At 45.0% G+C, this 27,836-nt stretch overlaps 1 protein-coding gene and 1 long non-coding RNA gene across 2 annotated transcripts; one reads left to right on the plus strand and one right to left on the minus strand.

Annotated features, from left to right (window-relative positions):
- The first annotated feature begins 4,942 nt into the window (after positions 1-4,942).
- On the plus strand, positions 4,943-7,573 carry LOC125545114. The gene is made up of 3 exons (XR_007299901.1): positions 4,943-6,009; positions 6,618-6,700; positions 7,070-7,573. It is a non-coding gene; the product is annotated as an uncharacterized LOC125545114 (long non-coding RNA).
- An 11,223-nt stretch (positions 7,574-18,796) lies between these two features.
- On the minus strand, positions 18,797-21,754 carry LOC125545115 (probable glycerol-3-phosphate acyltransferase 3). The gene is made up of 2 exons (XM_048708984.1): positions 20,921-21,754; positions 18,797-19,928 (listed from the first exon to the last, which is right to left on the minus strand). The coding sequence occupies exons 1-2, from the start codon at positions 21,626-21,628 to the stop codon at positions 19,011-19,013; spliced, it is 1,626 nt and encodes a 541-aa protein (XP_048564941.1). The 5' UTR covers positions 21,629-21,754; the 3' UTR covers positions 18,797-19,010.
- Positions 21,755-27,836: the final 6,082 nt, after the last annotated feature.

Raw genomic sequence — 27,836 nt, forward strand, 5'->3', positions numbered from 1 at the left:
TCCAGTGTCCAAATATAGTCGTCCAATATATCAATCTTCCTGTCTCGACCATTTCGAGACTCCTCATTATGTCCGTGATCACATCCGAGACTCCGAACAATCTTCGGTACATCAAAACATATAAACTTATAATATAATTGTCATCAAAACTTTAAGCATGCGGACCCTGCGGGTTCGAGAACTATGTAGACATGACCGAGACACGTTTCCGGTCAATAACCAATAGCGGAACCTGGATGCTCATATTGGCTCCCACATATTAATCTTTTTGGTCAAACCACATAACAACATACGTTGTTCCCTTTGTCATCGGTATGTTACTTGCCCGAGACTCGATCGTCAGTATCTCAATACCTAGTTCAATCTCGTTACCGGCAAGTCTCTTTACTCGTTCAGTAATACATTATCCCGCAACTAACTCATTAGTTGCAATGCTTGCAAGGCTTAAGTGATGTGCATTATCGAGTGGGCCCAGAGATACCTCTCCGACAATCGGAGTGAGAAATCCTAATCTCGAAATACGCCAACCCAACAAGTACCTTCGGAGACACCTGTAGAGCACCTCTATAATCACCCAGTTACGTTGTGACGTTTGGTGGCACACAAAGTGTTCCTCCGATAAACGGGAGTTGCATAATCTCATAGTCATAGGAACATGTATAAGTCATGAAGAAAGCAATAGCAACAAACTAAACGATCAAGTGCTAAGCTAACGGAATGGGTCAAGTCAATCACATCATTCTCCTAATGATGTGATCCCGTTAATAAAATGACAACTCATGTCTATGGTTAGGAAACATAACCATCTTTGATCAATGAGCTAGTCAAGTAGAGGCATACTAGTGACACTCTGTTTGTCTATGTATTCACACATGTATTATGTTTCCGGTTAATACAATTCTAGCATGAATAATAAACATTTATCATGATATAAGGAAATAAATAATAACTTTATTATTGCCTCTAGGGCATATTTCCTTCAGTCTCCCACTTGCACTAGAGTCAATAATCTAGTTCACACCGCCATGTGATTTAATACCAATAGTTCACATCACCATGTGATTAACACCCATAGTTCACATCTACATGTGACCAACACCCAAAGGGTTTACTAGAGTCAATAATGTAGTTCACATCGCTATGTGATTAACACCCAAAGAGTACTAAGGTGTGATCATGTTTTGCTTGTGAGAGAAATTTAGTCAACGGGTCTGCCACATTCAGATCCGTAAGTATTTTGCAAATTTCTATGTCAACAATGCTCTGCACGGAACTACTCTAGCTAATTGCTCCCACTTTCAATATGTATCCAGATTGAGATTTAGAGTCATCTGGATCAATGTCAAAATTTGCATCGACGTAACCCTTTACGACGAACCTTTTTTTGTCACCTCCATAATCGAGAAACATATCCTTATTCCACTAAGGATAATTTTGACCGCTGTCCAGTGATCTACTCCTAGATCACTATTGTACTCCCTTGCCATAATCAGTGTAGGGCATACAATAGATCTGGTACACAGCATGGCATATTTTATAGAATCTATGGCCAAGGCATAGGGAATGACTTTCATTCTCTTTCTATCTTCTGCCGTGGTCGGGCTTTGAGTCTTACTCAGTTTCACACCTTGTAACACATGCAAGAACTCTTTTTTTGACTATTCCATTTTGAACTACTTCAAAATTTTGTCAAGGTATGTACTCATTGAAAAACTTATCAAGCGTCTTGATCTATCTCTATAGATCTTGATGCTCAATATGTAAGCAGCTTCACCGAGGTCTTTCTTTGAAAAACTCCTTTCAAACACTCCTTTATGCTTTGCAGAATAATTCTACATTATCTTCCGATCAACAATATGTCATTCACATATACTTATCAGAAATGTGTAGTGCTCCCACTCACTTTCTTGTAAATACAGGCTTCACCGCAAGTCTGTATAAAACTATATGCTTTGATCAACTTATCAAAGCGTATATTCCAACTCCGAGATGCTTGCACCAGTCCATAGATGGATCGCTGGAGCTTGCATATTTTGTTAGCACCTTTAGGATTGACAAAACTTTCTTGTTGCATCATATACAACTCTTCTTTAATAAATCCATTAAGGAATGTAGTTTTGTTTATCCATTTGCCAGATTTCATAAAATGTGGCAATTGCTAACATGATTCGGACAGACTTAAGCATAGATACGAGTGAGAAACTCTCATCGTAGTCAACACCTTGAACTTGTCGAAAACCTTTTGCGACAATTCTAGCTTTGTAGATAGTAACACTACTATCAGCGTCCGTCTTCCTCTTGAAGATCCATTTAACCTCAATGGCTCGCCGATCTTTGGGCAAGCCAATAAAAGTCCATACTTTATTCTTATACATGGATCTCATCTCAGATTTCATGGCCTCAAGCCATTTCGCGGAATCTGGACTCATCATCGCTTTCTCATAATTCGTAGGTTCGCCATGGTCAAGTAACATGACCTCCAGAAAAGGATTACCGTACCACTCTGGTGCGGATCTCACTCTGGTTTATTTACAGGGTTCGGTAGTAACTTGATCTGAAGTTACATGATCATCATCATTAGCTTCCTCACTAATTGGTGTAGTAGTCACAGGAACAGATTTTTGTGATGAACTACTTTCCAATAAGGGAGCAGGTACAGTTACCTCATCAAGTTCTACTTTACTCCCACTCACTTCTTTCAAGAGAAACTCCTTCTCTAGAAAGGATCCATTCTCAGCAATGAATATCTTGCCTTCGGATCTGTGATAAAAGGTGTACCCAACATTTTCTTTTGGGTATCCTATGAAAACACACTTCTCCGATTTGGGTTTCAGCTTATCAGGTTGAAACTTTTTCACATAAGCATTGCAACCTCAAACTTTAAGAAACGACGGCTTAGGTTTCTTGCCAAACCATAGTTCATACGATGTCGTCTCAACGGATTTAGATGGTGCCCTATTTAACGTGAATGTAGCTGTCTCTAATGCATAATCCCAAAACGATAGTGGTAAATTGGTAAGAGACATCATAGATCGCACCATATCTAATAAAGTACGGTTATGATGTTCGGACACACCATTACACTGTGGTGTTCCAGGTGGCGTGAGTAGTGAAACTATTTCACATTGTTTTAACTGAAGGCCAAACTCGTAACTCAAATATTTTACTTCTGCGATCATATCGTAGAAACTTTTATTTTTGTTACGATGATTCTGCACTTCACTCTAAAATTCTTTGAACTTTTTAAATGTTTCAGACTTGTGTTTCATCAAGTAGATATACTCATATCTGCTCAAATCATCTGTGAAGATCAGAAAATAATGATACATGCCGCGAGCCTCAATATTCATCGGACCACATACATCAGTATGTATGATTTCCAACAAATCTGTTGCTCGCTCCATTGTTCCAGAGAACGGAGTCTTAGTCATCTTGCCCATGAGGCATGGTTCGCAAGCATCAACTGATTCATAATCAAGTGATTCCAAAAGCCCATCAGTATGGATTTTCTTCATGCACTTTACATCAATATAAGCTAAACGGAAGTGCCACAAATAAGTTGTACTATCATTATTAACATTGCATCTTTTGGCTTCAATATTATGAAAATGTGTATCACCACGATCGAGATCCAACAAACTATTTTCATTGGGTGTATGACTATAGAAGGTTTTATTCATGTAAACAGAACAACAATTATTCTCTAACTTACATGAATAACCGTATTGCAATAAACATGATCCAATCATATTCATGCTCAACGCAAACACTAAATAACATTTTTTTAGGTTTAACACTAATCCCGAAAGTATAGGGAGTGTGCGATGATGATCATATCAATCTTGGAACCATTTCCAATACACATCGTCACTTCACCCTTAACTAGTCTCTGTTCATTCTGTAACTCCCGTTTCGAGTTACTATTCTTAGCAACTGAACTAGTATCAAATACTGAGGGGTTGCTATAAACACTAGTAAAGTACACATCAATAACATGTATATCAAATATACATATGTTCACTTTGCCATCCTTCTTATCCGCCAATTACTTGGGGTAGTTCCGCTTCCAGTGACCAGTCCCTTTGCAGTAGAAGCACTCAGTTTCAGGCTTAGGTCCAGACTTGGGTTTTTTCACTTGAGCAGCAACTTGCTTGCGGTTCTTCTTGAAGTTCCCCTTTCTTCTCTTTATCCCTTTACTTGAAACTAGTGGTTTTGTTTACCATCAACACTTGATGCTTTTTTTGATTTCTACCTTCGTCGATTTCAGCATCAGGAAGAGCTTGGGAATCGTTTCCGTTATCCCTTGCATATTATAGTTCATCACGAAGTTCTACTAACTTGGTGATGGTGACTAGAGAATTCTGTCAATCACTATTTTATCTGGAAGATTAACTCCCACTTGATTCAAGCGATTGTAGTACCCAGACAATCTGAGCACATGCTCACTGCTTGAGCTATTCTCCTCCATGTTTTAGCTATAGAACTTGTTGGAGACTTCATATATCTCAACTCGGGTATTTACTTGAAATATTAACTTCAATTCCTGGAACATCTCATATGATCCATGACGTTTAAAACGTCTTTGAAGTCCCGATTCTAAGCCGTTTAAGCATGGTGCACTAAACTATCAAGTAGTCATCATATTGAGCTAGCCAAACATTCATAACATCTACATCTACTCCTGCAATAGGTTTGTCACCTAGCGGTGCATCAAGGACATAATTCTTCTATGCAGCAATGAGGATAAACCTCAGATCACGGATCCAATCCGCATCATTGCTACTAACATCTTTCAACTTAGTTTTTTCTAGGAACATATCTCTCTCTAATAATAAAGCACGGATTGAGTCTTCGGATTCACCGTCGCGTAACTTTTGCAAAAAAGTCCTTAAGTATTATGGAAATAAACCCGCCGTCCACTATAAGCCGACCATAATAATAAGTGAAAAAAAAAGTCTCATATGCAGCCCCGTGGTTGACATCGCTATCGCGGACGAGAAGACGAGGGTTCCCTCTGCCCCGCCGCCATGCCCCCATCCTCCTCTCCCCTATTTCACCGGCGCCGGCGTGCTACCGTCTTCCTCCTCTCCCTCTCCGGCGCGCTCTACCCACCACCGCGGCGCCACAGACCACATGCTCCTCATGATGCTCCGCACGCGGGCGGCCACGTCTCGCCCGACCGTCCGCCCACACGCCTCCTCCTTTGGGGTCCGGCGAGCGGCATCGGCGGCCACGACGAATCGGCACGTGTGCGGCCACTCTGCTTCGGTTCAGGGGCTACAGACTATGCCGGATTGGCCACCGGCTCAAAGGGGACGCGCAGACGTCCTGGTCCTGCTCCTCCCGACCAAGTTGATGTGGCGCGGGGCGGCGGCCTCAGAGCCTACGGTGTACGCCTGTTGACGGGGCTCGGGGTGCCTGTGGCTGAATATCACATCTCCTCCTCTTGTCCTCATGCTCTCTGCTTTGTGTCATCTTATCTCTCCGATTCTTCTTTGGCCACATGTGCAGGTGTTTGAGGCAGGAGCGGTGATTAGCATCGGCGAAAGTACTCCGCCCACATCCTGTTTGATGTTATGCTATGACAGACTGGGAATTTTCAGATCCAACTCTTACTACTATTTAGATATTCAGAATGAAAAAACAAGTGTATCTGATGCCGGATTTGCACCTAAAACAAGTGTACATGATGTTCCAAGCTGTCCGTGTTGATGGCCGAAGAGTAGGCAAGGGTCCACTGTTCATTTGATTTCGTGGGGATTATCCAGAACAATGCAATCTGAATTGAAGCCAATCCGATCCAGGTGAAACAGAAGTTGATAGATTATTCCGGAGACAAGGTGATATATATATCAAGCGGAAGTCTGTTTGTGTGACTCTGCCTGTATGTTGTCAAGTTGCAAATAGCCTGGTTTTATCAGTTGTTGCTTGATGAGAGACCAACCAGTTTATGCCTGACATTTGTGACTCTACATTTAATGCAGTACAATTGAGAGCTCACGGCATCAGGTACGCTTTAGATACAAAAACTCTCGCTCAGTTTAGTTCCCGTGTAGTGTTAAATTCTGGTGAACTATATTCGTTACAAATGGTAAGCTAAAGCAGATTTAAAAAGATGATAAATTTGCTCAAACCACGTTCAGTTTCAAAACTGACCTGAAGCTGCACTCAATGGCCCTATGGATCCTCTCTTTTAAAGAATCTACCTGTTTGTTGCCATTTTGTGGGACTTATAGGAAGAAGACATGAGGTGGAGTACTTCTTAAGATAATCCTACTCAATGCATACTAGAAATTGCTATTTGAAAAAGTTGTTCTGAAGTGACTCTTCAGGGCTTGGGAGGTTGTCAATTTTTGTGTTCATGTTACTGTTGTATACTACTAATACAAATTTTGTAGTCTACAAGGGGTCTGCGGTACTTTCATAGTAGCGAATAAAGAATGAATCAAATGGGATTGATTTACTACTATACCTAAATTAGTTACATATATTGCATCTTGTGGATTAATTCTTGGTCAACTAGGTGTAGTTGATTTTTCAGTTTTGACACACACTTATCTATTTACATAATGTGGTCATATGTTTCATTTTGTGGCTAACCACGTGAAAGTATGTAGGTTCAAACCGATGTTGTGGCCAACACAGATAGTAGCAGTCAAGACAATGACTTTTTGGACGAAGAAGAGTGACTTCATTCAAGGTACTAACTTGATTCGTGAGGAATGCTACCATATGCACAAAGAGTTGTTCAAGATTTTTTTTTGAAGGTTGAACATTTCTCTTGGGAAGCAAATCTTGTGGCCCATGAGCTTGCTAGGGAAACCAAATTTACTTCTCCTTGAATTTTGTTGGATAATCCACCTAAATAGCATGTACCTTTATTAGTTAATGATGTAACAATCATTGAGTAATAGAAATATATTTTTGTAAAAATAAACTTATTACTGGCATAGTGATTTTGCGAATTGATGGTTGAACTGAATACTTCGATTTTTTTCCTTTTGGTCTTTCCTCCATGTGTCGATCACCCAGCAGATATTTGTCTTACCTAACCTTTTGATGAAGTCAGGAAATGAGTTCCAATATTGGTGTGACGAGTCCCTTGACTGAAGAAGGAGGAGGAGGACGTCAAGGGAGGCATGAGCCGGCGGTGGCAGCATGAGCCATCACGACGCATCGCTGGGAGGCTCCGGGCGGGGGGCATGAGAGGTGTGACACAAGTGAGGAGGCGAACTAGAGAAGATGAGTAGATCGAGATGGATCATACAAGGATGAAGGGATGTTATAGAGCCGTTAGCCGACGGTGCTAATTTCCTGTGTGTGTCGATGTCGGTTGCCATGCAGTAAATGAAGAGTGCGTGTATGCCTGTGGCACCCTCCATTTTCATATTTGGAGTCCACACAGGCTGGGTGGCCGAGGGGAAGAGTGAGCGATTTTTTTGTTCCGTTTTCTTTGCCTGAGTAGGTGTCTGTGAGGACTCCTCCCCCCTTGGTGATTTTGGTGATGGTGGTGAGATGGTGGATTCTTTTTTTGTGGAATCGTGTAATATACATAGAAATTTTTCTGAGCTTCTATCTTACATGTGATGATTCATAATTCCATATAGGCATCGGGGGTTGGGTCGTTGCATGCAGAATATGACCATATTCATATCTTTTTAAAACATATACCCCCTTCGTTCTTAAATATAAGTCTTCTTAAAAATTTAAATATGAACTATATACGAAGTAAAATGAATGAACCTACGTTCTAAAATATATCTATATATATTCGTATGTTCATATATTTGCATGTAGTCCGTATTGAAATATCTAAGAAGGCTTATATTTAAAAAGGGAGGAAGTATTTCATGTTTTCACTTTTTAGACAGATGGATGGATAATGTCAGTGTTTCGAGAAAAAAAAGACGGTGGGCACCTACCTACCAAGTTTTTTTATGTGGACAATGCGAATGAGTTTTGCTCACACAACGTTAATTTTTTCTCCCGTTGCAACGCACGGGCATATGTCCTAGTCAAAAATAAAACAGGGCAGGTAAACGCGAGCTATTGATCTACAACATAGATATGCTAATACTACCAGGACTAAGTTCATGATAAATTTAAGTTCAATTAATCATATTACTTAAGAACTCCCACTTAGATAGACATCCCTCTAATCCTATGAGTGATCACGTGATCCATATCAACTAAACCATGTCCGATCATCACGTGAGATGGAGTAGTTTTAATGGTGAACATCACTATGTTGATCATATCTACTATATGATTCACGCTCGACCTTTCGGTGTCAGTGTTCCGAGGCCATATCTGTTATATGCTAGGCTCGTCAAGTTTAACCTGAGTATTCCGTGTGTGCAACTGTTTTGCACCCGTTGCATTTGAACGTAGAGCCTATCACACTCGATCATCACGTGGTGTCTCAGTACGAAGAACTTTCACAACGGTGCATACTCAGGGAGAACACTTGTACCTTGATAATTAGTGAGAGATCATCTTATAAAGCTACCGTCGAACTAACCAAAATAAGATGTATAAAAGATAAACATCACATGCAATCAAAATATGTGACATGATATGGCCATCATCATCTTGTGCCTTTGATCTCCATCTCCAAAGCATCGTCATGATTTCCATCGTCACCGGCATGACACCATGATCTCCATCATCTTGATCTATATCAATGTGTTGTCACATCGTCGTCTCGCCAACTATTGCTCTTGCAACTATTGTTATCGCATAGCGATAAAGTAAAGCAATTATTTGGCGCTTGCATCTTATGCAATAAAGAGACAACCATAAGGCTTCTGCCAGTTACCGATAACTTCAACAAAACATGATCATCTTATACAACAACTTATATCTCATCACGTCTTGACCATATCACATCACAACATGCCCTGCAAAAACAAGTTAGCAGTCCTCTACTTTGTTGTTGCAAGTTTTACGTGGCTGCTACGGGCTGAGCAAGAACTGTTCTTACATACACATCAAAACCACAACGATAGTTTGTCAAGTTAGTGCTATTTTAACCTTCTCAAGGACCGGGCGTAGCCACACTCGGTTCAACTAAAGTTGGAGAAACTGACACCCTCTATTCACCTGTGTGCATAGCACGGCGGTAAAACCAGTTTCGCGTAAGCGTACGCGTAATGTCGGTCCGGGCCGCTTCATCCAACAATACCGCCGAACCAAAGTGTGACATGCTGGTAAGCAGTATGACTTATATCGCCCACAACTCACTTGTGTTCTACTCGTGCATAATACATCAACGCATAAAACCTGGCTCGGATGCCACTGTTGGGTAACGTAGTAATTTCAAAAAAAATCCTACGCACACGCAAGATCATGGTGATGCATAGCAACGAGAGGGGAGAGTTTGTCCACGTACCCTCGTAGACCGAAAGCGGAAGCGTTAGCACAACGCGGTTGATGTAGTCGTACGTCTTCACGATCTGACCGATCAAGTACCGAACGCACGGCACCTCCGAGTTCAACACACGTTCAGCCCGATGACGTCCCTCGAACTCCGATCCAGCCGAGTGTTGAGGGAGAGTTTCGTCAGCACGACGGCGTGGTGACGACGATGATGTTCTACCGACGCAGGGCTTCGCCTAAGCACCGCTACAGTATTATCGAGGTGGACTATGGTGGAGGGGGCACCGCACACGGCTAAAAGATCAACAGATCAATTGTTGTTTCTCTAGGGTGCCCCCTGCCCCCATATATAAAGGAGCAAGGGGGGAGGCAGCCGGCCAGGAGGGGCGCGCCAGGAGGAGTCCTACTCCCACCGGGAGTAGGACTCCCTTCCTTTCCTTGTTGGATTAGGAGAGGAGAGGGAAGGAGATAGAGGGAAAGGAAAGGGGGGGGGGCGCCCCCCTCCTTGTCCAGTTTCGACTTGGGGGCTGCCCCTTGGCCGCCTCTCCTCTTCCACCAATTGGGCCCATGAGGCCCAATAACCTCCAGGGGGTCGGGTAACCCCCCCCCCCCGGTACTCCGGTATATATCTGATAACCACCGGAACCATTCCGGTGTCCGAATATAGTCGTCCAATATATCAATCTTCATGTCTCGACCATTTCGAGACTCCTCATTATGTCTGTGATCACATCCGGGACTCCGAACAATCTTCGGTACATCAAAACATATAAACTCATAATATAACTGTCATCGAAACTTTAAGCGTGCGGACCCTACGGGTTCGAGAACTATGTTGACATTACTGAGACACGTTTCCGGTCAATAACCAATAGCGGAACCTGGATGCTCATATTGGCTCCCACATATTCTACGAAGATCTTTTTTGGTCAAACCGCATAACAACATACGTTGTTCCCTTTGTCATCGGTATGTTACTTCCCCGAGATTCGATCGTCAGTATCTCAATACCTAGTTAAATCTCGTTACCGACAAGTCTCTTTACTCGTTCCGTAATACATTATCCCGCAACTAACTCATTAGTTGCAATGCTTGCAAGGCTTAAGTGATGTGCATTACTGAGTGGGCCCAGAGATACCTCTCCAACAATCGGAGTGACAAATCCTAATCTCGAAATACGCAAACCCAACAAGTACCTTCGGAGACACCTGTAGAGCACATTTATAATCACCCAGTTACGTTGTGACGTTTGTTGGCACACAAAGTGTTCCTCCGGTAAACGGGAGTTGCATAATCTCATAGTCATAGGAATATGTATAAGTCATGAAGAAAGCAATAGCAACAAACTAAACGATCAAGTGCTAAGCTAACGGAATGGGTCAAGTCAATCACATCATTCTCCTAATGATGTGATCCCGTTAATCAAATGACAACTCATGTCTATGGTTAGGAAACATAACCATCTTTGATCAACAAGCTAGTCAAGTAAAGGCATACTAGTGACACTCTGTTTGTCTATGTATTCACACATGTATTATGTTTCCAGTTAATACAATTCTAGCATGAATAATAAACATTTATCATGATATAAGGAAATAAATAATAACTTTATTATTGCCTCTAGGGCATATTTCAGTGAATAGGTACAATTACAAATTTTAATTGTTACTCAGCAATTTTAGGCAATAATGCGGAATATAAAGGTGGGCCTAACAATTGCAAGAATGATACTAAGCGCTAAGCAACGTGAAGAAGTACCTCAAGTATATGAGTAAACAAGCACAATATATGACAAGTAAAGACTAAGACACAAGTAACCACAAATAGGGAGTTAGGGTTAGGAATAACCGCAACTTTGAGAGACGATGATGTATGCCAATGTTCACTTCCTTGGAGGGAAGCTACGTCACCGTTTAGAGAGGTGGATGTTACCACGAAGGCACACCAATGCCACGAAGACTCGCCCTATTCTCTCTTTGACATATCACCACGACAGTGATTCTAAACCACTAGTCGTAGACCTTGGGGTGGTCTCCAAACCCTCACAAACTTTTCGGGGGTAATCACAATGATTTGATTCCTCACCGAAGAACTCCTACCGCCTAGGAGTCTCCAATCTCCAATAGTAACAAGAACAATGGGGGAAAGCTCAAGGCTTTATTAAATCATGAATTCCTTTGGTGCAAAGTGGGGGAAGGAGTGGATCTATCACTTGAGTGGACAACTTCTCTCAAATGCTCTCTAATCCCTTAGGGATCTGGTGTATGAGTGTGTGTGAGAGAGAGTGAAATGTGTTCTTGGGGATGTTCAAAGTGAATGGCCAACCCTCTCACGAAATGGGTGAGAGGTATATATAGTCTCCCACAATAAGTGCCCGTTGGAGCCATGTGAGTGCAGCAGTTGTCGGACGTCCGAGGCCTCGGCAGGTACCGAACATCCAACATATGTACTTTGTTTGGATGGTACTAGATGTCCGTAAAGGACCGGTCATCCGACGTTTTGGCTTGGGTAAGTGAATAACATATTTCTGGAGAATGTTGGTCGTCTGAGGCACCGGACGTCCGACAGAGACCGGAAGTCCAATGTTTTGGCTCTGTTAGGGACAGGCCGGATTTAAAAGTGAAGGTCAAAAATTCGATGTTTTGGCTCTGTATAGGAAGTACCGAACGTCCGATGGATACCGGTCGTCCGACATGTGTCGGTCGTCCGATAGAGATAGGGTTCAGATGATGAGTGTTTTAAGAAGATCACTTGACCAATACTTTCGTGAGACCCCATGTTCCCCTCTTAATAGTGCGGGATCCCTATACTCAAGAACAAACATAAAGGGCCTAAGCCAGTAGACTTTTTTCTTCATTCTTGAGCAAGATAAATATTTTCGTGGTCATGATCCACACACACGGCCCCGAGGGGAGTAAACCTGAGATATACTTGACAAACATTGTTAGTCCCCTATGTGTATATTATCATCAACATCAAAATACGATTAAGGGCATGATTGGACTTTCACGCGTCCCCCTCCTCCCACACGCACCCTTGCGCTCCACCTCGCCCGGCCACCCACCTGGCCCTGGCTGTCCGGCATCCTCCCGGCGGTAGGACCTTGTCTTGGCCGTGCCTCCTCTCTGGCTAGCCGCAGTGGGGCTGATGACCCCCTGGCCTCAGGCTGTCCGGCGTTCTCCCGGCAGCGGAGCCTCGATCCTAGCTCCGAACCATGCCTCTCCCCTTGAGCCGGCTGTGGTGTGATGTGGGTGGTGCTCGATCTGTCCTGTGGTGGTTGTCTGTGGTGGAGCATCTAGCGGCGCTCATTGTCATCTTTCTAGTGATGGGTGCGACTGTTCTTCCAGTGGTTGTGGTCTCGGCCTGCTTTGGTTTCCCTGTATTTGAATCCTATTCAATAGCCTTTGGGATTGTGCGGACTTTGGCCGGGGAAAAAGCTTTGCTCGGCTTGCTGATGCTGGCGGCAGCGGCACCTATGGATGTCGTCCCCTTCTTGAAGGTGCTGCCATGGCCTCTTTTCCGCCCCCAAAGCGAGTATAGGGGGAAACCCTAGATCTAGTTCACTAGATCGGACAGCGGCAGCGTCTTGGCATTGTATCCTTCATGAAGGCGTTGTCTTGTTGCTCATGGTGTGTTCGGTGTTGGATTCAAAGACTTCGGATGCCTTGCTAGTTCGAGTTGCTACTCTTGGCGTGGGCATCTGGGGCGCTATGTACGGCCTCAATGGCGCTCTCTTCATGGCTTCTACTTCTAGTCCGGCCAAGTCCCGCACCTCACTTGCCGATCCTCTAGGTGCTTGGGTGGGTGGTACTTTGATCTGGTTTTTCCTGGAGTTGTGGCCGTGCGATGATGGTGCCCGGCCACTACTAGGGAAAACCTTATACACAGAATCTTAGCAGCAGCGCGGTCTAAAAACAGACGCTACTGCTAATTAGCAGCAACGAGCTTTAGAAAAGAGCGCTGCTAATGACTGAGTAGCAGTAGCGCTCTAGGTGAAAAGAGCGCTACTACTATAATTGCCACGGTGTTGCCTCCAGGCTAGATATAGTAGTAGCGCCCTTCCTGTGGACGCGCTACTGCTAAAGAACTTAGTAGCAGCGGTTTTGCTCAAAACTCGCTGCTGGTAAGTATGACCGCAACTAATTAAGTTTAGTCCCATACTGCTAAGCGAACAAGGTGTTTACCTCCTTAAATATGTTGCTTCTCAACCTATCTCGAGCACTTGGTCTTCATTGAACTATATGTGTATGATTTGTGGTTGCAATATGAATCCTCGCCTGTACCTATACAGGTACAGTGAGGATTCATGTTGACTATTTAGATTATACACAAAAAGATCAATGATGACCAATGTATATTTTTGATGTTTTTACTAAACAAAAGAAATAACTGCTTCCATTAGCAGTAGCGGTTTTTCCCAAAACGCGTTGTAGATAAGTTAGCTATAGCGCGTTTTCTGTACGTGCGCTACTGCTAGTTTGAGTTAACCACCCCCCGCATCAAAATTTCGCTAAGTCCTCCTTTCCCCCCCACCGGCCTGTTCCCCTACTCCCTGTCGCCGCCGCCCGAGCCCGAGCACGCCTGTGCCCTCACCGCCGCCGCCGCCGCCCGCCCTCAACCTCACCGCTACCGCTCTCGACCACACTGTCGCCGCCCTCGACCGAGCCCGCCGAGCCCGCCGCCCAGGACCGCCGCCCTCCCGATCCCGAGCCCGCCCTCGCCGCCCCTCCGTCGCCGAGCACCTCCCCGCCACCGTCTCTCCCTCTGTAAGCCCCCACCCCTCCCCAACCCCCTCTCTCTTTGCTTAGTTAGTAGATGATTTTAGTAGTAGTAGATGTTAGTTTAGGGTTCATAGATAATGATTTTTGGAAGTAGTGGATATTAATTACTGGTAGTGATGGTAAACTAGTTGTATAATTAGCAGTAGTACATGTTAATTAGTAGTAGATGTAGTAGTTAGATGTTAATTAGTAGTAGATGTGCTAGTTTCTTTCTATTTATAGTAAGTTTATATTTAGTAAGAACTAGTTGAATTAATAGAACTAGTTAAGTTTTAGTTGAACTAGTATAGTAAGTAAATTAATAACTAGTTGAACTACTTCATTTTTAGAAAGAACTAGTTTTTTTCTTTTTATACTAAGTTTATATTTAGTAAGAACTAGTTGAATTAATAGAACTAGTTGAACATGCCATATTTGGTGTTATTTTTTAGTTTAAGCAATTATTTCATGTTTTGGTTACACCTCCGAGTGGCCTATGTTTCGCCGGAGTGTTGATTAATTTCCGTTCCGGCAAATTTCAGGCGCTCGATATGTCCTTTTTTAGCAAAGGTCATGCCGGATTTTTCAGGCGCTCGATCGAGTGGCCTGGATTTTCTTTGAAAAATAATGATCTAATTTAGGTTTTTTAGTACATATATTTAATTGTACAAGTTTAATCTTTGAATTATGAACGTAGGAAATGTCGTACTCGGACGATGACAGTCTCCCGGGGGAGTGTAGCTGGTGCCACGATGATCGAGGTATGTGCGACAGGTTCGTTGAGCTGGGTGAAGATCGGCGCTTCAGCATTAAGCTCGAGGAGACCTTCGATGTTGAAACAGTACGCAACAACGACAAGTGTTTTTTTTCATAATTAAGCATGACTTCAACTATTTCAACATCTAATTTTCATCTTTTACAATTCGGCTAGCTTATCCCATGCCATGCAAGACGCTATGTCTTGGAGAGGATGGGTTTTGAAGACCATGAAAATTTCCAAACAAAGAAAATACACCTAAGGACCCATCATGATATCGATTTTGAAGTAAATCTGTATAATTCTCAGAGCGTAACCCATTTTGGTTGTCAAAATTGGGAAGCACTTTGCAAAATGTATGGTTTTTATGAGGGTATGATTGTCACCATGGATCTTGGTCATCCTGACATCGAGCAAGACAATATGGACATTTGGGTCCTTGTTGATACGCTTCCGATTCTACCACAATGTGAGTTTCTCAAACATAGTTATTGACTAATTTATATTGTTTATTTCAAAATAGTTGACAGCTTATTTTGAATCTTCAAAGAATGTGCAGAAGATGGTAGACAAAACCCACTACACTGATGGCTCCGAATTAACTTATAAGGAGAAAAATCATCTGATTGCTTATTATAATTTTTTTGAGAATTAAAATACCTATTATCGAACTCCTCCAAATTATGGTGAATATGTGCCACTAGTGCACGTGTTGAACCACGATAACTTCTATGGAGATACCCTGGTAAGATATTTTACTATTACGACATACGTGCATCTTTTGCATACTTCTAAAACTAGTACATCATTGCTAACTACGAAGTTATTACTATGTTTTTCAACAGAAAATCCCGATGGATTGTGTGCCTCATCTGATGTATTACAATGGTCGCCTTGAAGTTCTGAACCTACAGCCAGGTCATCCTATGGATCTCACCTGTGCATATCGAATTTCTGAAACCGGTGAACACATGCTAATCAAAGAGTGGAAAAAATGTTTGGACATTCGTAAGGAGGTTCTTGGAAGCAACATTAAGCGAAAGGCAAGAATTGGAGACAGGATAATCTGCATTCTCCATAATGGAGAGCGAGGGGCTATCTTGTTTTTTGCTATTTTACCTTAGAGAATATAGTAGGTCCTAAGAGAATGTAGTAGGTCCTATGAGGTACAATATGTTTATTATGTGATACAATGTGTTAGAGTTGAAGATGTCAGGAGTACTTGTGATTACGACTAGTGACCAATGATATGATGATGATGATGATAAGTTGTTAATGATATGATGATGATGATATTTATTATTGTTGGAAATATGCCCTAGAGGCAATAATAAAAGGATTATTATTATATTTCCTTGTTCATGATAATTGTCTTTTATTCATGCTACAATTGTGTTATCCGGAAATCGTAATACATGTGTGAATACATAGACACCAACATGTCCCTAGTAAGCCTCTAGTTAACTAGCTCGTTGATCAACAGATAGTCATGGTTTCCTGACTATGGACATTGGATGTCATTGATAACGAGATCACATCATTAGGAGAATGATGTGATGGACAAGACCCAATCCTAAACATAGCACAAGATCGTATAGTTCGTTTGCTAGAGTTTTTCCAATGTCAAGTATCTTTTCCTTAGACCATGAGATCGTGTAATTCCCGGATGCCGTAGGAGTGCTTTGGGTGTACCAAACGTCACAGCATAACTGGGTGACTATAAAGGTATACTACGGGTATCTCCGAAAGTGTCTGTTGGGTTGACACGGATCAAGACTGGGATTTGTCACTCCGTATGACGGAGAGGTATCTCTGGGCCCACTCTGTAATGCATCATCATAATGAGCTCAAAGTGACCAAGTGTCTGGTCACGGGATCATGCATTACGGTACGAGTAAAGTGACTTGCCGGTAACGAGATTGAACGAGGTATTGGGATACCGACGATCGAATCTCGGGCAAGTAACGTACCGATTGACAGAGGGAATTGTATACGGGGTTGCTTGAATCCTCGACATCGTGGTTTATCCGATGAGATCATCGAGGAGCATGTGGGAGCCAACATGGGTATCCAGATCCCGCTGTTGGTTATTGACTGGAGAGCCATCTCGGTCATGTCTACATGTCTCCCGAACCCGTAGGGTCTACACACTTAAGGTTCGGTGACGCTAGGGTTGTAGAGATATAAATATGCAGTAACCCGAAAGTTGTTCGGAGTCCCGGATGAGATCCCGGACGTCACGAGGAGTTCCAGAATGGTCCGGAGGTGAAGAATTATATATAGGAAGTGCAGTTTCGGCCATCAGGAGAGTTTCGGGGGTCACCAGTATTGTACCGGGACCACCGGAAGGGTCCCGGGGGTCCACCGGGTGGGGCCACCCATCCCGGAGGGCCCCATGGGCTAAAGTGGGGAGGGGAACCAGCCCATAGTGGGCTGGTGCGCCCCCCTTGGCCCACCCCATGCGCCTAGGGTTGGGAATCCTAGGGTGGGGGGCGCCCCACCTGGCTTGGGGGGCACTCCACCCCTTGGCCGCCGCCCCCCCTAGGAGATCCCATCTCCTAGGGCCGGCGCACCCCCTAGGGGGCCTATATAAAGGGGGGAGGGAGGGGCAGCCGCACCCTTGAGTCTTGGCACCTCCCTCTCCCCTGCTACACCTCTCCCTCTCGCAGTAGAACGGCGAAGCCCTGCTGCGGTGACCCCTGCATCCACCAACACGCCGTCGTGCTGCTGGATCTTCATCAACCTCTCCTTCCCCGTTGCTGGATCAAGAAGGAGGAGACGTCACACTGACCATACGTGTGTTGAACGCGGAGGTGCCGTCCGTTCGGCGCTAGGATCTCCGGTATTTGGATCACGTCGAGTACGAATTCCTCATCCCCGTTCTTTGAACGCTTCCGCGCGTGATCTACAAAGGTATGTAGATGCAATTCGATCACTCGTTGCTAGATGAATTCATAGATGGATCTTGGTGAAACCGTAGGAAAATTTTTGTTTTTCTGCAATGTTCCCCAACAATTATATCATTGGGTGAAAGAACCGCGGATTAGTTTCAAGTGGATGTCCGTCCACTTGAAACTAGTCCACACGGTTCTTTCACCCCGTGATGTAATAACTCATTATGATGTAAAAACAATTTGTAAATTCCTGTTGTATGAAAATTTGTGTAAAGGTGTACGAATACAACATGAAATAAAATACGAAATAATAGTAGCAGCGCGGGCAGAGAGAAGCGCTACTACTAATTACCAGCAGCGCTCCTCCTGGAACTCGCTGCTACTAAGTCGATTTAGCCGTAGCGTGGGTGGAGGCACGCTATTGCTATTCGTTAGCTGTAGCGTCTTATCAGTAACGCACCACCCCGCGCTACTGATAGGTTTAAAACCCGCGCTGCTGCTAGCCTTTTCCCTAGTAGTGGGCGTTGGTCACGATGCGGCCCATATACCTTTGTATCTCGTCTCTTTGCCTTGCCGGCTGGAGTTAGAGCTAGGAGAATTTTGTGCTGAGTTGTATCCCTCTTTGTTTTTCCCACACCTTGTGTGGTGCTCCTTTTTTTTTCCCATGTGTCTCTCTGTAATTTTTCTCCTAGCTATCAATGAATGTTACACAAGCTTTACGTATTTGCCAAAAAAAGGAGTTAAACGAATAGACCATGTGCAACGTCATGTACACCCACGTATCAGACAAAACGAGGCTGCATCAGCAAACCAACCCACGTGCACTCCTTTGCATCCCTCAAGCCCAGGCCTGCTCAAGCCTGGCTCCTGGAAACTACCGATTTGGGAGTTCGCAAGGATACAAATGCAGAGTTGTTTTAAGGTTCGTGCTACGCAGTTCCAATATTGAATGCAGGCAGCCAAGCGGACCAAGTTCTTTTCGCATGGGTCAGATTGAGATGTATGCAGGCAACCAAATACGAGCATGTACTCAACATGTCTACACTCAATATAGAAAATATATGGCAAATTCTTTCTAAAAAAAGACTATGACAAACTCCATACTAAAGGGGTAGCTGTATCGATGGCTGAATTCATCTGAAAAGTAAAAAAACGCGGCAAACTAACCTAACAGTAGGTTAATACATTAAAAAAAGGACCAGAAATGCCTAACTGAACAAACTAATGAGCTATTCTCCCTCCGGGAGGAGCAGAGCATTTGTCGCTGGCTCTGACGACGCCATCGTTGCCGGCGAGCATGAGGTACTTGTCCTTCCTTGTGAGCATGGTGCATCCGTAGCCGAGCGCCTCCCCCATCTTCCTCTGCACGAGGTTGGCCAAGTCGGTGCTGGGCACCTCCCTCCCCATCGCCGCCGTGGTGCGCACCCGCTCCAGGAACTGCACCGTGTAGCACATCCTCGGGTTCACCATGTAGTAGAGCGGGTCGAGGCACTTGAACCCGCCCGCCGTCGTCGCGTAGAACATGGACGTCTCGACGGCGATGCCGACCGGGACAACGTCGTCGCTGAGCTCGGCGAACAGCGGGCTGAACCGCAGCAGGTAGGGCTCGCGGCAGGTGGTGCCCTCGGGGCAGACGACGACGAGGTCGCCGCGGTCCAGGAGGCGCGCCATGGCGCGGCCGTCGCTGTCGCGGTCGCGCGTCAGCCGCACGGTGCGGCCGATCGGCGAGATGAGCTCCGACAGCCGGCTGAGGCTGTAGGACACGGCGCGCACCTGCCGGTCCAGCGCCACCGAGACGTACACCGGGTCGATGAGCGTGCGGTGGTTGCACACGAACAGCTGCCCGCGGCCGCGGCCGTGGCCGGGCGGGGGACCCGGCCGCTCCCCCTTGAGCCGCCACGACATGCCGGTGGCCGCCAGGATGGGCGTGGAGTACCTGTACGGCACGGTGAGCGCGACGGCGAGACGGGCGGCACCCAGGGCGGCGCCGATAGGGAGCCACATGAACATGGCGAGCGTGCTGCCGGCGGTTGGCCGGAGCGCGAGCCGGCCGTCGTGGAACACCATGGCCTTCGGGTACTTGGCCCTTGGCAGCGCTTGCCACCCGGCCTTGTCCTCCTGCGTCACGTGGTAGACCTCCTGCTCGTGCGTACATATACACAAAGTAAAGGGTCACAAGTTTCCGGCACGTAACACAGTACTACGTATACTAACTAACTACAGTACGACGACACATGAGAAAATGAATAAATTTGCACGAGTTGGACATAATTCCCAACCGTTTGATGCTACTTTGCGCGGCAACTTTTGCATGTAGTATGAATAAGATTAGGCTCGTCCGTGACTATGCAACCACTTGTGCGTGAGACCAACTGTTTCATTGAAGGGGTGACAGGTATCATACTACTGCTCCATGGAGTACTTTGTCAGTTCAGGCGGGAATTTAATTATCACGATCGGAGCTAGCAGAAAGGGCAAATCAAGCATGAATGCTTGCACGGGCATCACTTACGGCACCTACTATTTTGAGTTTTTGACAGATGAAATGTCTGAATCGTGTGCACTTACCTCCTTGTATGCATGATTTTGTACTACCTCTAGCTAAAGATGTAATGTTCTTCCGGTAAAACAACGTACGTTCTTAAGACCCATCACGCCACATGCTAAATTTATAAATTAATGGAGAAAGAAGTCTCGTTAATACAGGCAAAAAAAACTTTGTATGTACGTATGACAAGAAACAAGAAAGACTCAATTACAAATCTGACATCAGATTTTTGACCATAACAAATCAAAGGTTTTTTAGGTCAACGTATGTTTGCTAATGATGGCAATTCTAGTCTGCAATCATGGCAAATCCGTCTCAGTTTTTTTCCAGAAAATTGTCGTGCTTAACTCAATTTGTCATTATCATACACATAAATGGCCAAAAAATGTTTGATTTGTCGTGCTTAAAAATCTAACTTCAGATTTGTAGTTGAGTCCTTTCCTTTTTAGTAATGTTAAAAATTTGACGTCAGATTTTTAACACTACCGGAAAAGAAATTCATGCATGTGCTTCATATTTTGTTACACTTAGAAAATGCATGTAATAAATTTTCATATGCAAGGTAATAATGGTACAGCAGTACCTTGCAACATCGTGAGAGAGGATGTTGGAGAAACTCCAAGGAGCCAGAGAGGCCCACAGCATCACTCTCCAGCATGATCTTCTTCTTCTCCAACGCCACCTCTTCCTCCTCCATGAGACCGGTGTAGAACCCACAGAGCACCTTCATCCGCCTCCCCACTACCACGTCCGCCCCGAGATATTCCCTCAGGAACCCCTCCACCATCACCCTCGGCATATTCGTCACGCAGACCCTCCTCTTGGCGCCTCTTATCGCCTCGAATGCTTCCGCGGCCACGTCCTCCATGAACCACTTTGGCAACACGGCGCGGCCGGCGCGGAACCGGCTCTCCCGGAGGCCGCAGAAGGCCGCCATGGCCATGACCCTCAGCGCCAGGACGCCGCCGATGCCCACGCAGCAGAGCAGAGGGTAGAGGAGGAGGAGCACGGCGCCTCGCAGGAACCCTCCCGCCTCCAGCGCCACGAGCATGAAGTAGGGGAAGAGGCCGGAGGGTGACGAGCGGAGGAGGCCGCCGTCGACGTCGACGACGAGGGTCCGCGCGGCGGCGAGCCTGTCATTCGCCATGGGAGGGTGCTGTCGCTGCAGCGGCGTGGACGGGAACGCGGCGGCGGTGCTACCGCCCTTGCTGCTCGAGAGCCATGGCCTCCCCTGGAAGATGAGCGAGAGCAAGGTGGAGAAGAGCCTCTGCGGCAGCTTCTTCTTGGCCATTGTCGACGAGCTTAAGTTTGTTGGCAGAACGCTCCCCCCTTCCCCACCGGTGGTTTAATATGCTAGTGGAAGCTATGGCCGGGCGGATTGGGCTGGTTGGAGAGAGGTCGGTGTATGTATGGATGATGGATTGCCCCTTATATCGGCAACTACAACCAACGAGAGCTCTCGCCTGTTGTTGAAAGTTGAAACATGCATGAAATGCGTTATATCGTACGTATAGCTATCATGCATCTGCCATGTGTGTGACGGTTCGGCGAGGAAACAATTGACCGGCCAGTACCCTGAACGGAAACTGCACGGACCTTAAAGACACGTACGTACGTACGTATACGTACGTACTGATGTAGTGATACGTGGGATTGTACATTGTAGTGCATTGCCCTTTAGTCGGTAAAGAAAAAGTAGCACGTTAATCACTCTACCTTTTGCAGATAGTAACTGGATGCATCACGGAGACTCAACTTGCCACTTTTCCTGCACGTACGGAGTATAGCCTTTTCTTCTCCAGAGGGATGGATATTGATTGGGCCAGCACGTACGTACACGACATATGTGATATGTCCCACACCGACCTGCCGGCCGGCGACTTGAAGTTTTCGCCATGGACGACTTGTATGTATGCAGAGGTGATATGATGAGTTTGGAACTACGCAGGCACCTAGCTAGCAATCTACCTAACTATACCTAACCTGCACTGCATATGGCCCTCACTCTCGCCGTGATTTGCGTTCGAACAGAGCAACGAGGCATCCGTGCCGCCAAAGGAGCCTGGACTTTTGAGTTGGTCTCAGGGATGGAAACGCTGCCGTGTCGGTCAAACTCTAGGTATGATTTGTCTTCTCAAAGAGAAGAAGAGAAGAAGACGGAAAAAAGTTCCTCGGAAGAGCCAAATCCCCCTGATATAGTGTTTGAAAATGAGTTTGGAATTACAGAGGCACCTAGCTAGTACTCATTTTATTCTTGTATTTTTCTTGTAGCAACCGGCAGAAACTCTACCTTTTCATTAAAATTCATTTAAGAAGAACTGAAGAAGAGAATTGACCAGTTAATATGGTAAGTGATCAAAAGTCGATACAACTCCAACACACACCAGCCCCAGTCTAAATATCAACAAGTCGACAACACTGTCAGCCTTGTGACCATAGTGGACACCATACAACACGACATAGAGTTGTAGCGGCGGCAAGACAACACAAAGCACAAGGCACATTCATATGGAAGAATACCATACCTCCAAGTTGACGCCCCAAGGGGGGAAGTGACAGGCACACCGTTGATGCCCACTCCGGCCAAAGCCGAAGCAAGGGTTTTCACCCAGAGAGTTTGAGACCCAACTGGATATGGGGGATGAATGGGCTCCTCGAGTGCACCTCAAAAGAGGGAAATGACGCACGTGGATGTCGTTGTTGTCAGCCGTAGTGTGAGGCTTTCACCTGGAGCTCACCAAACGCAAAATCACCGCATCACGTTCAACTATCCGCCCAGCAATTGTAGCCTTGCATCCCAGACAAGCCGCTACCGCAAACAACCACCACCATGGCAACATACCATATAGCAGCACCTCAAATCTGCCATGGCCACCCCAACCCAACCCCCGGCTGATCGCGCGGCCATCCATGTCACAATGCATCCACTAGCAGGCATGAACCACCGCGGGCTACATCTTGCCAGGGGATGCCTAGATCCACCGCCATCAGATGGTATCACGGCCAGCACGCGGCACTGTCGACCACCAAGATGACCAACATGATCTCTAGAGAGACGGCATGGCCTTCGCGACCAACGGGGGAACCAAACCTGTCGCACTTGTGATAGCCCCACACTAGGTGCTAGATACGTATTGAGCATCCCTGGATCTGTGACCATGCCGCCTACTGGGACTCGAGCCACACCGCACAACACCTCGATGCCAGACCAAGTTGTTGCAACAATAACTATTGACCGACCAAGCCACCACAGGATGCCACCACCCTAGCCTCCCAATTATTGTTGCACACTGCACCAATGCATGCCGTTGCCGCCCCGCCTCCGAGCACCGACGGTCGAGGCAGCCAAAGGACCCCCCCCCTCCCCTGAGGAGTGGGGAACACTGTGATAGACTACACGTGCAGAGGGTTTAGTTGTAGCCTTTTCAAAATAAAAGTATCGATCCCACACGGAGCACAGGAATCAAAACTTTTATCTCTTGGGTGGCTCAAATATTATGCATGCAAGTTGTGAGTAACCCAAAGCAATAGCTATGTAATAGAAATGGTGTAGCAAACATAAAAGTAAATACTGCAATAAAAGTAAATAGTGAGGGTTCCAAATGATAGTCTTGAAACCAATAGGACTAAAGTGTTCCCAGGGAGTCCGGAATCCCTTCTAGTGTGCATCTATAGAGGTGCCTAAACACAATGCTACATTGGATTCCTAAGCCACTTTGCATATTTCTATTTGTGGGCAGAGCCAATACAGATACATGCATACACTCAGCAGCCCCATGTCACATACTCCACCACCATTCTTCCCCACTCCGGTTACCAAATGGTGATTAAGGGGAAAAGGGTCCCCGTGGACGCAGCCTATAGGTGGTCTTTGTTTTAACCCCTGCTGCAACAATCCTGGACAAAGGGAGATGGAGCATGTCATGTCACCCACCACCACAACCAACCATTCCACCAGCATTAATAACCTTCCGTCCAAAATTGGCATACATTGGATGGTTGACTTCACCCAACATCAATAAGATCATTAATATAAACATGCAAAGAGGATATTCAATCCTAATATCAAATGATCTATTACACACTATGGTTCATCCATATCCTTGAGGACTAGTGGAACTACTCACTCATGAAGGCAACAAACATCATAACACTGGTGATGGAGAACATGAATGAATCACACACGTAACACACAAGTTGTCCCCTTTAGGGTTTTTGAGATTGCAATGAATAGGATGATGATGATGATGATGATGATGACAATGAAGCCTTCCCGGTGATGATGGTGGAGGCGACGGCTGATACGTCTCCGTCGTATCTACTTTTCCAAACACTTTTGCCCTTGTTTTGGACTCTAACTTGCATGATTTGAATGGAACTAACTCGGACTGACGATATTTTCAGCAGAATTGCCATGGTGTTATTTTTGCGCAAAAATAAAAGTTCTCAGAATGACCTGAAAATCAACAGAGAATTATTTTGGAATATATAAAAAATACTGGAAGGAAGATCCACGTCAGGGGGGGCCTCCACCTGTCCACGAGGGTGGGGGCGCGCCCCCTGCCTCGTGGGCCCCTTGACGCTCCACCGACCTCAACCTTGACTCCATATATTCACTCTCAGGGAGAAAAAAATCAGGGAGAAGGATTCATCGCGTTTTACGATACGGAGCCGCCGCCAAGCCCTAAACTCTCTCGGGAGGGCTGATAACCCACAAGTATAGGGGATCGCAACAGTTTTTGAGGGTAGAGTATTCAACCCAAATTTATTGATTCGGCACAAGGGGAGCCAAAGAATATTCTCAAGTATTAGCAGCTGAGTTGTCAATTCAACCACACCTGGAAACTTAGCATCTGCAGCAAAGTGTTTAGTAGCAAAGTAATATGATAGTAGTGGTAGCGATAGCAAAAGGTAACGATAGCAAAAGTAATGTTTTGGGTATTTTGTAGTGATTGTAACAATAGCAATAGAAAAGTAAATAAGCGAAGAACAATATATGGAAAGCTCGTAGGCAATGGATCGGTGATAGAGAATTATGCCGGATGTGGTTCATCATGTAACAGTCATAACCTAGGGTGACACAGAACTAGCTCCAATTCATCAATGTAATGTAGGCATGTATTCCGAATATAGTCATACGTGCTTATGGAAAAGAACTTGCATGACATCTTTTGTCCTACCCTCACGTGGCAGCGGGGTCCTAGCGGAAACTAAGGGATATTAAGGCCTCCTTTTAATAGAGTACTGGACCAAAGCATTAACACATAGTGAATACATGAACTCCTCATACTACGGTCATCATCGGAAGTGGTCCCGACTATTGTCACTTCGGGGTTGCCGGATCATAACACATAGTAGGTGACTATGGACTTGCAAGATAGGATCAAGAACTCTTATATATTCATGAAAACACAATAGGTTCAGATCTGAAATCATGGCACTCGGGCCCTAGTGACAAGCATTAAGCATAGCAAAGTCATAGCAATATCAATCTCAGAACATAGTGGATACTAGGGATCAAACCCTAACAAAACTAACTCGATTACATGATAAATCTCATCCAACCTATCACCATCCATCAAGCCTACGATGGATTTACTCATGCACGGCGGTGAGCATCATGAAATTGGTGATGGAGGAAGGTTGATGATGACGATGGCGACGGATTCCCCTCTCCGGAGTCCCGAACGGACTCCAGATCAGCCCTCCCGAGAGAGTTTAGGGCTTGGCGGCGGCTCCGTATCGTAAAACGCGATGAATCTTTCTCCTCTATTTTTTCTCTTCGAACACGAATATATAGAGTTGGAGTTGAGGTCGGAGGAGCTCTAGGGGGCCCACGAGGTAGGGGCGCGCCCAGGGCGGGCAGGCGCACCCCCACCCTTGTGGCTAGGGTGTGGGCCCCCTAGTCTTGATCTTTTGCCAGTATTTTTTTAATATTTCCAAAAATAGTCTCTGTGAAGTTTCAGGTCATTCCGAGAACTTTTGTTTCTGCACATAAATAACACCATGGCAATTCTGCTGAAAACAGCGTCACTCCGGGTTAGTTCCATTCTAATCATGCAAGTTAGAGTCCAAAACAAGGGCAAAAGTGTTTGGAAAATTAGATACAACGGAGACGTATCAACTCCCCCAAGCTTAAACCTTTGCTTGTCCTCAAGCAATTCAGTTGACAAACTGAAAGTGATAAAGAAAAACTTTTACAAACTCTGTTTTCTCTTCTTGTTGTAAATATGTAAAGCCAGCATTCAAGTTTTCAGCAAAGATTATAAACTAACAATATTCACAATAACGCTTAGGTCTCGTGTTTACTCATATCAATGGCATAATCAACTAGCGAGCAATAATAATAAATCTCGGGTGACTACACTTTCTCAAAACAATCATAATATGATATAACAAGATGGTATCTCGCCAGCCCTTTCTAACACCGCAAAACATAAATGCAGAGCACCTTTAAAGATCAAGGACTGACTAGACATTGTAATTCATGGTAAAAGAGATCTAGTCAAGTCATACTCGATGTAAACTAATGAGTAATGGATGCAAATGACATAGGTGCTCTCCAGCGGGTGCTTTTTAATAAGAGGAGGATGACTCAGCATAAAAGTAAATAGATAGGCCCTTCGCAGAGGGAAGCAGGGATTTGTAGAGGTGCTAGAGCTCGGAGATAGAAAATCGCAGCAAAATGAGCTAGAACTCGTGCTTGAGCTGGATAATGGTGTTTGTGGGAGGAAGAAGGAGTGCGTGGGTGCAGGAATAAGTGGAGGAGGGCCACCATGGGCCCACGAGGCAGGGGGCGCGCCATGGACCCTCGTGGCCAGATGCTTGCTCCCCCTGCTGTGTTCTCAGTTGCAGATATTCTCAAATATTCCAGAAAAAAAACATATTTAAATTTCAGGGCATTTGGAGAACTTTTATTTTCGGGGTATTTTTATTTTCGGGATAATTCAAAAAACAGACAGAAATTACTATTTTTGCTTTATTTAATATAAATAACAGAAAGTAAAAAGAGGGTACAGAGAGTTGTATCTTCTAAATTCATCCATCTCATGCTCATCAAAAGGAATCCACTAACAAGGTTGATCAAGTCTTGTTAACAAACTCATTCCGAATAACATAGAACCGGAGAATTTTCGAATAACACTAGGTTACCTCAACGGGGATATACACATCCCCAACAATAAGAATATCATTTCTTCTTGACAGTAGGAAGAGGAAATTCAAAACCTCCAAAAATAATCGATGGAATTTTTCCAATAGAATTGATACTATGGACTTGAGGTTGTTTCCTCGGAAAGTGTACCGTATGCTCATTACCATTAACATGAAAAGTGACATTGCCTTTGGTGCAATCAATAACAGCCCCTGCAGTATTCAAAAAGGGTCTTCCAAGAATAATAGACATACTATCGTCCTCGGGAATATCAAGAATAACAAAGTCCATTAAAATAGTAACGTTTGCAACCACAACAGGCACATCCTCACAAATACCGATACGT

Source organism: Triticum urartu, chromosome 3 (assembly GCF_003073215.2).
Source record: "Triticum urartu cultivar G1812 chromosome 3, Tu2.1, whole genome shotgun sequence".
Taxonomy (NCBI): domain Eukaryota; kingdom Viridiplantae; phylum Streptophyta; class Magnoliopsida; order Poales; family Poaceae; genus Triticum; species Triticum urartu.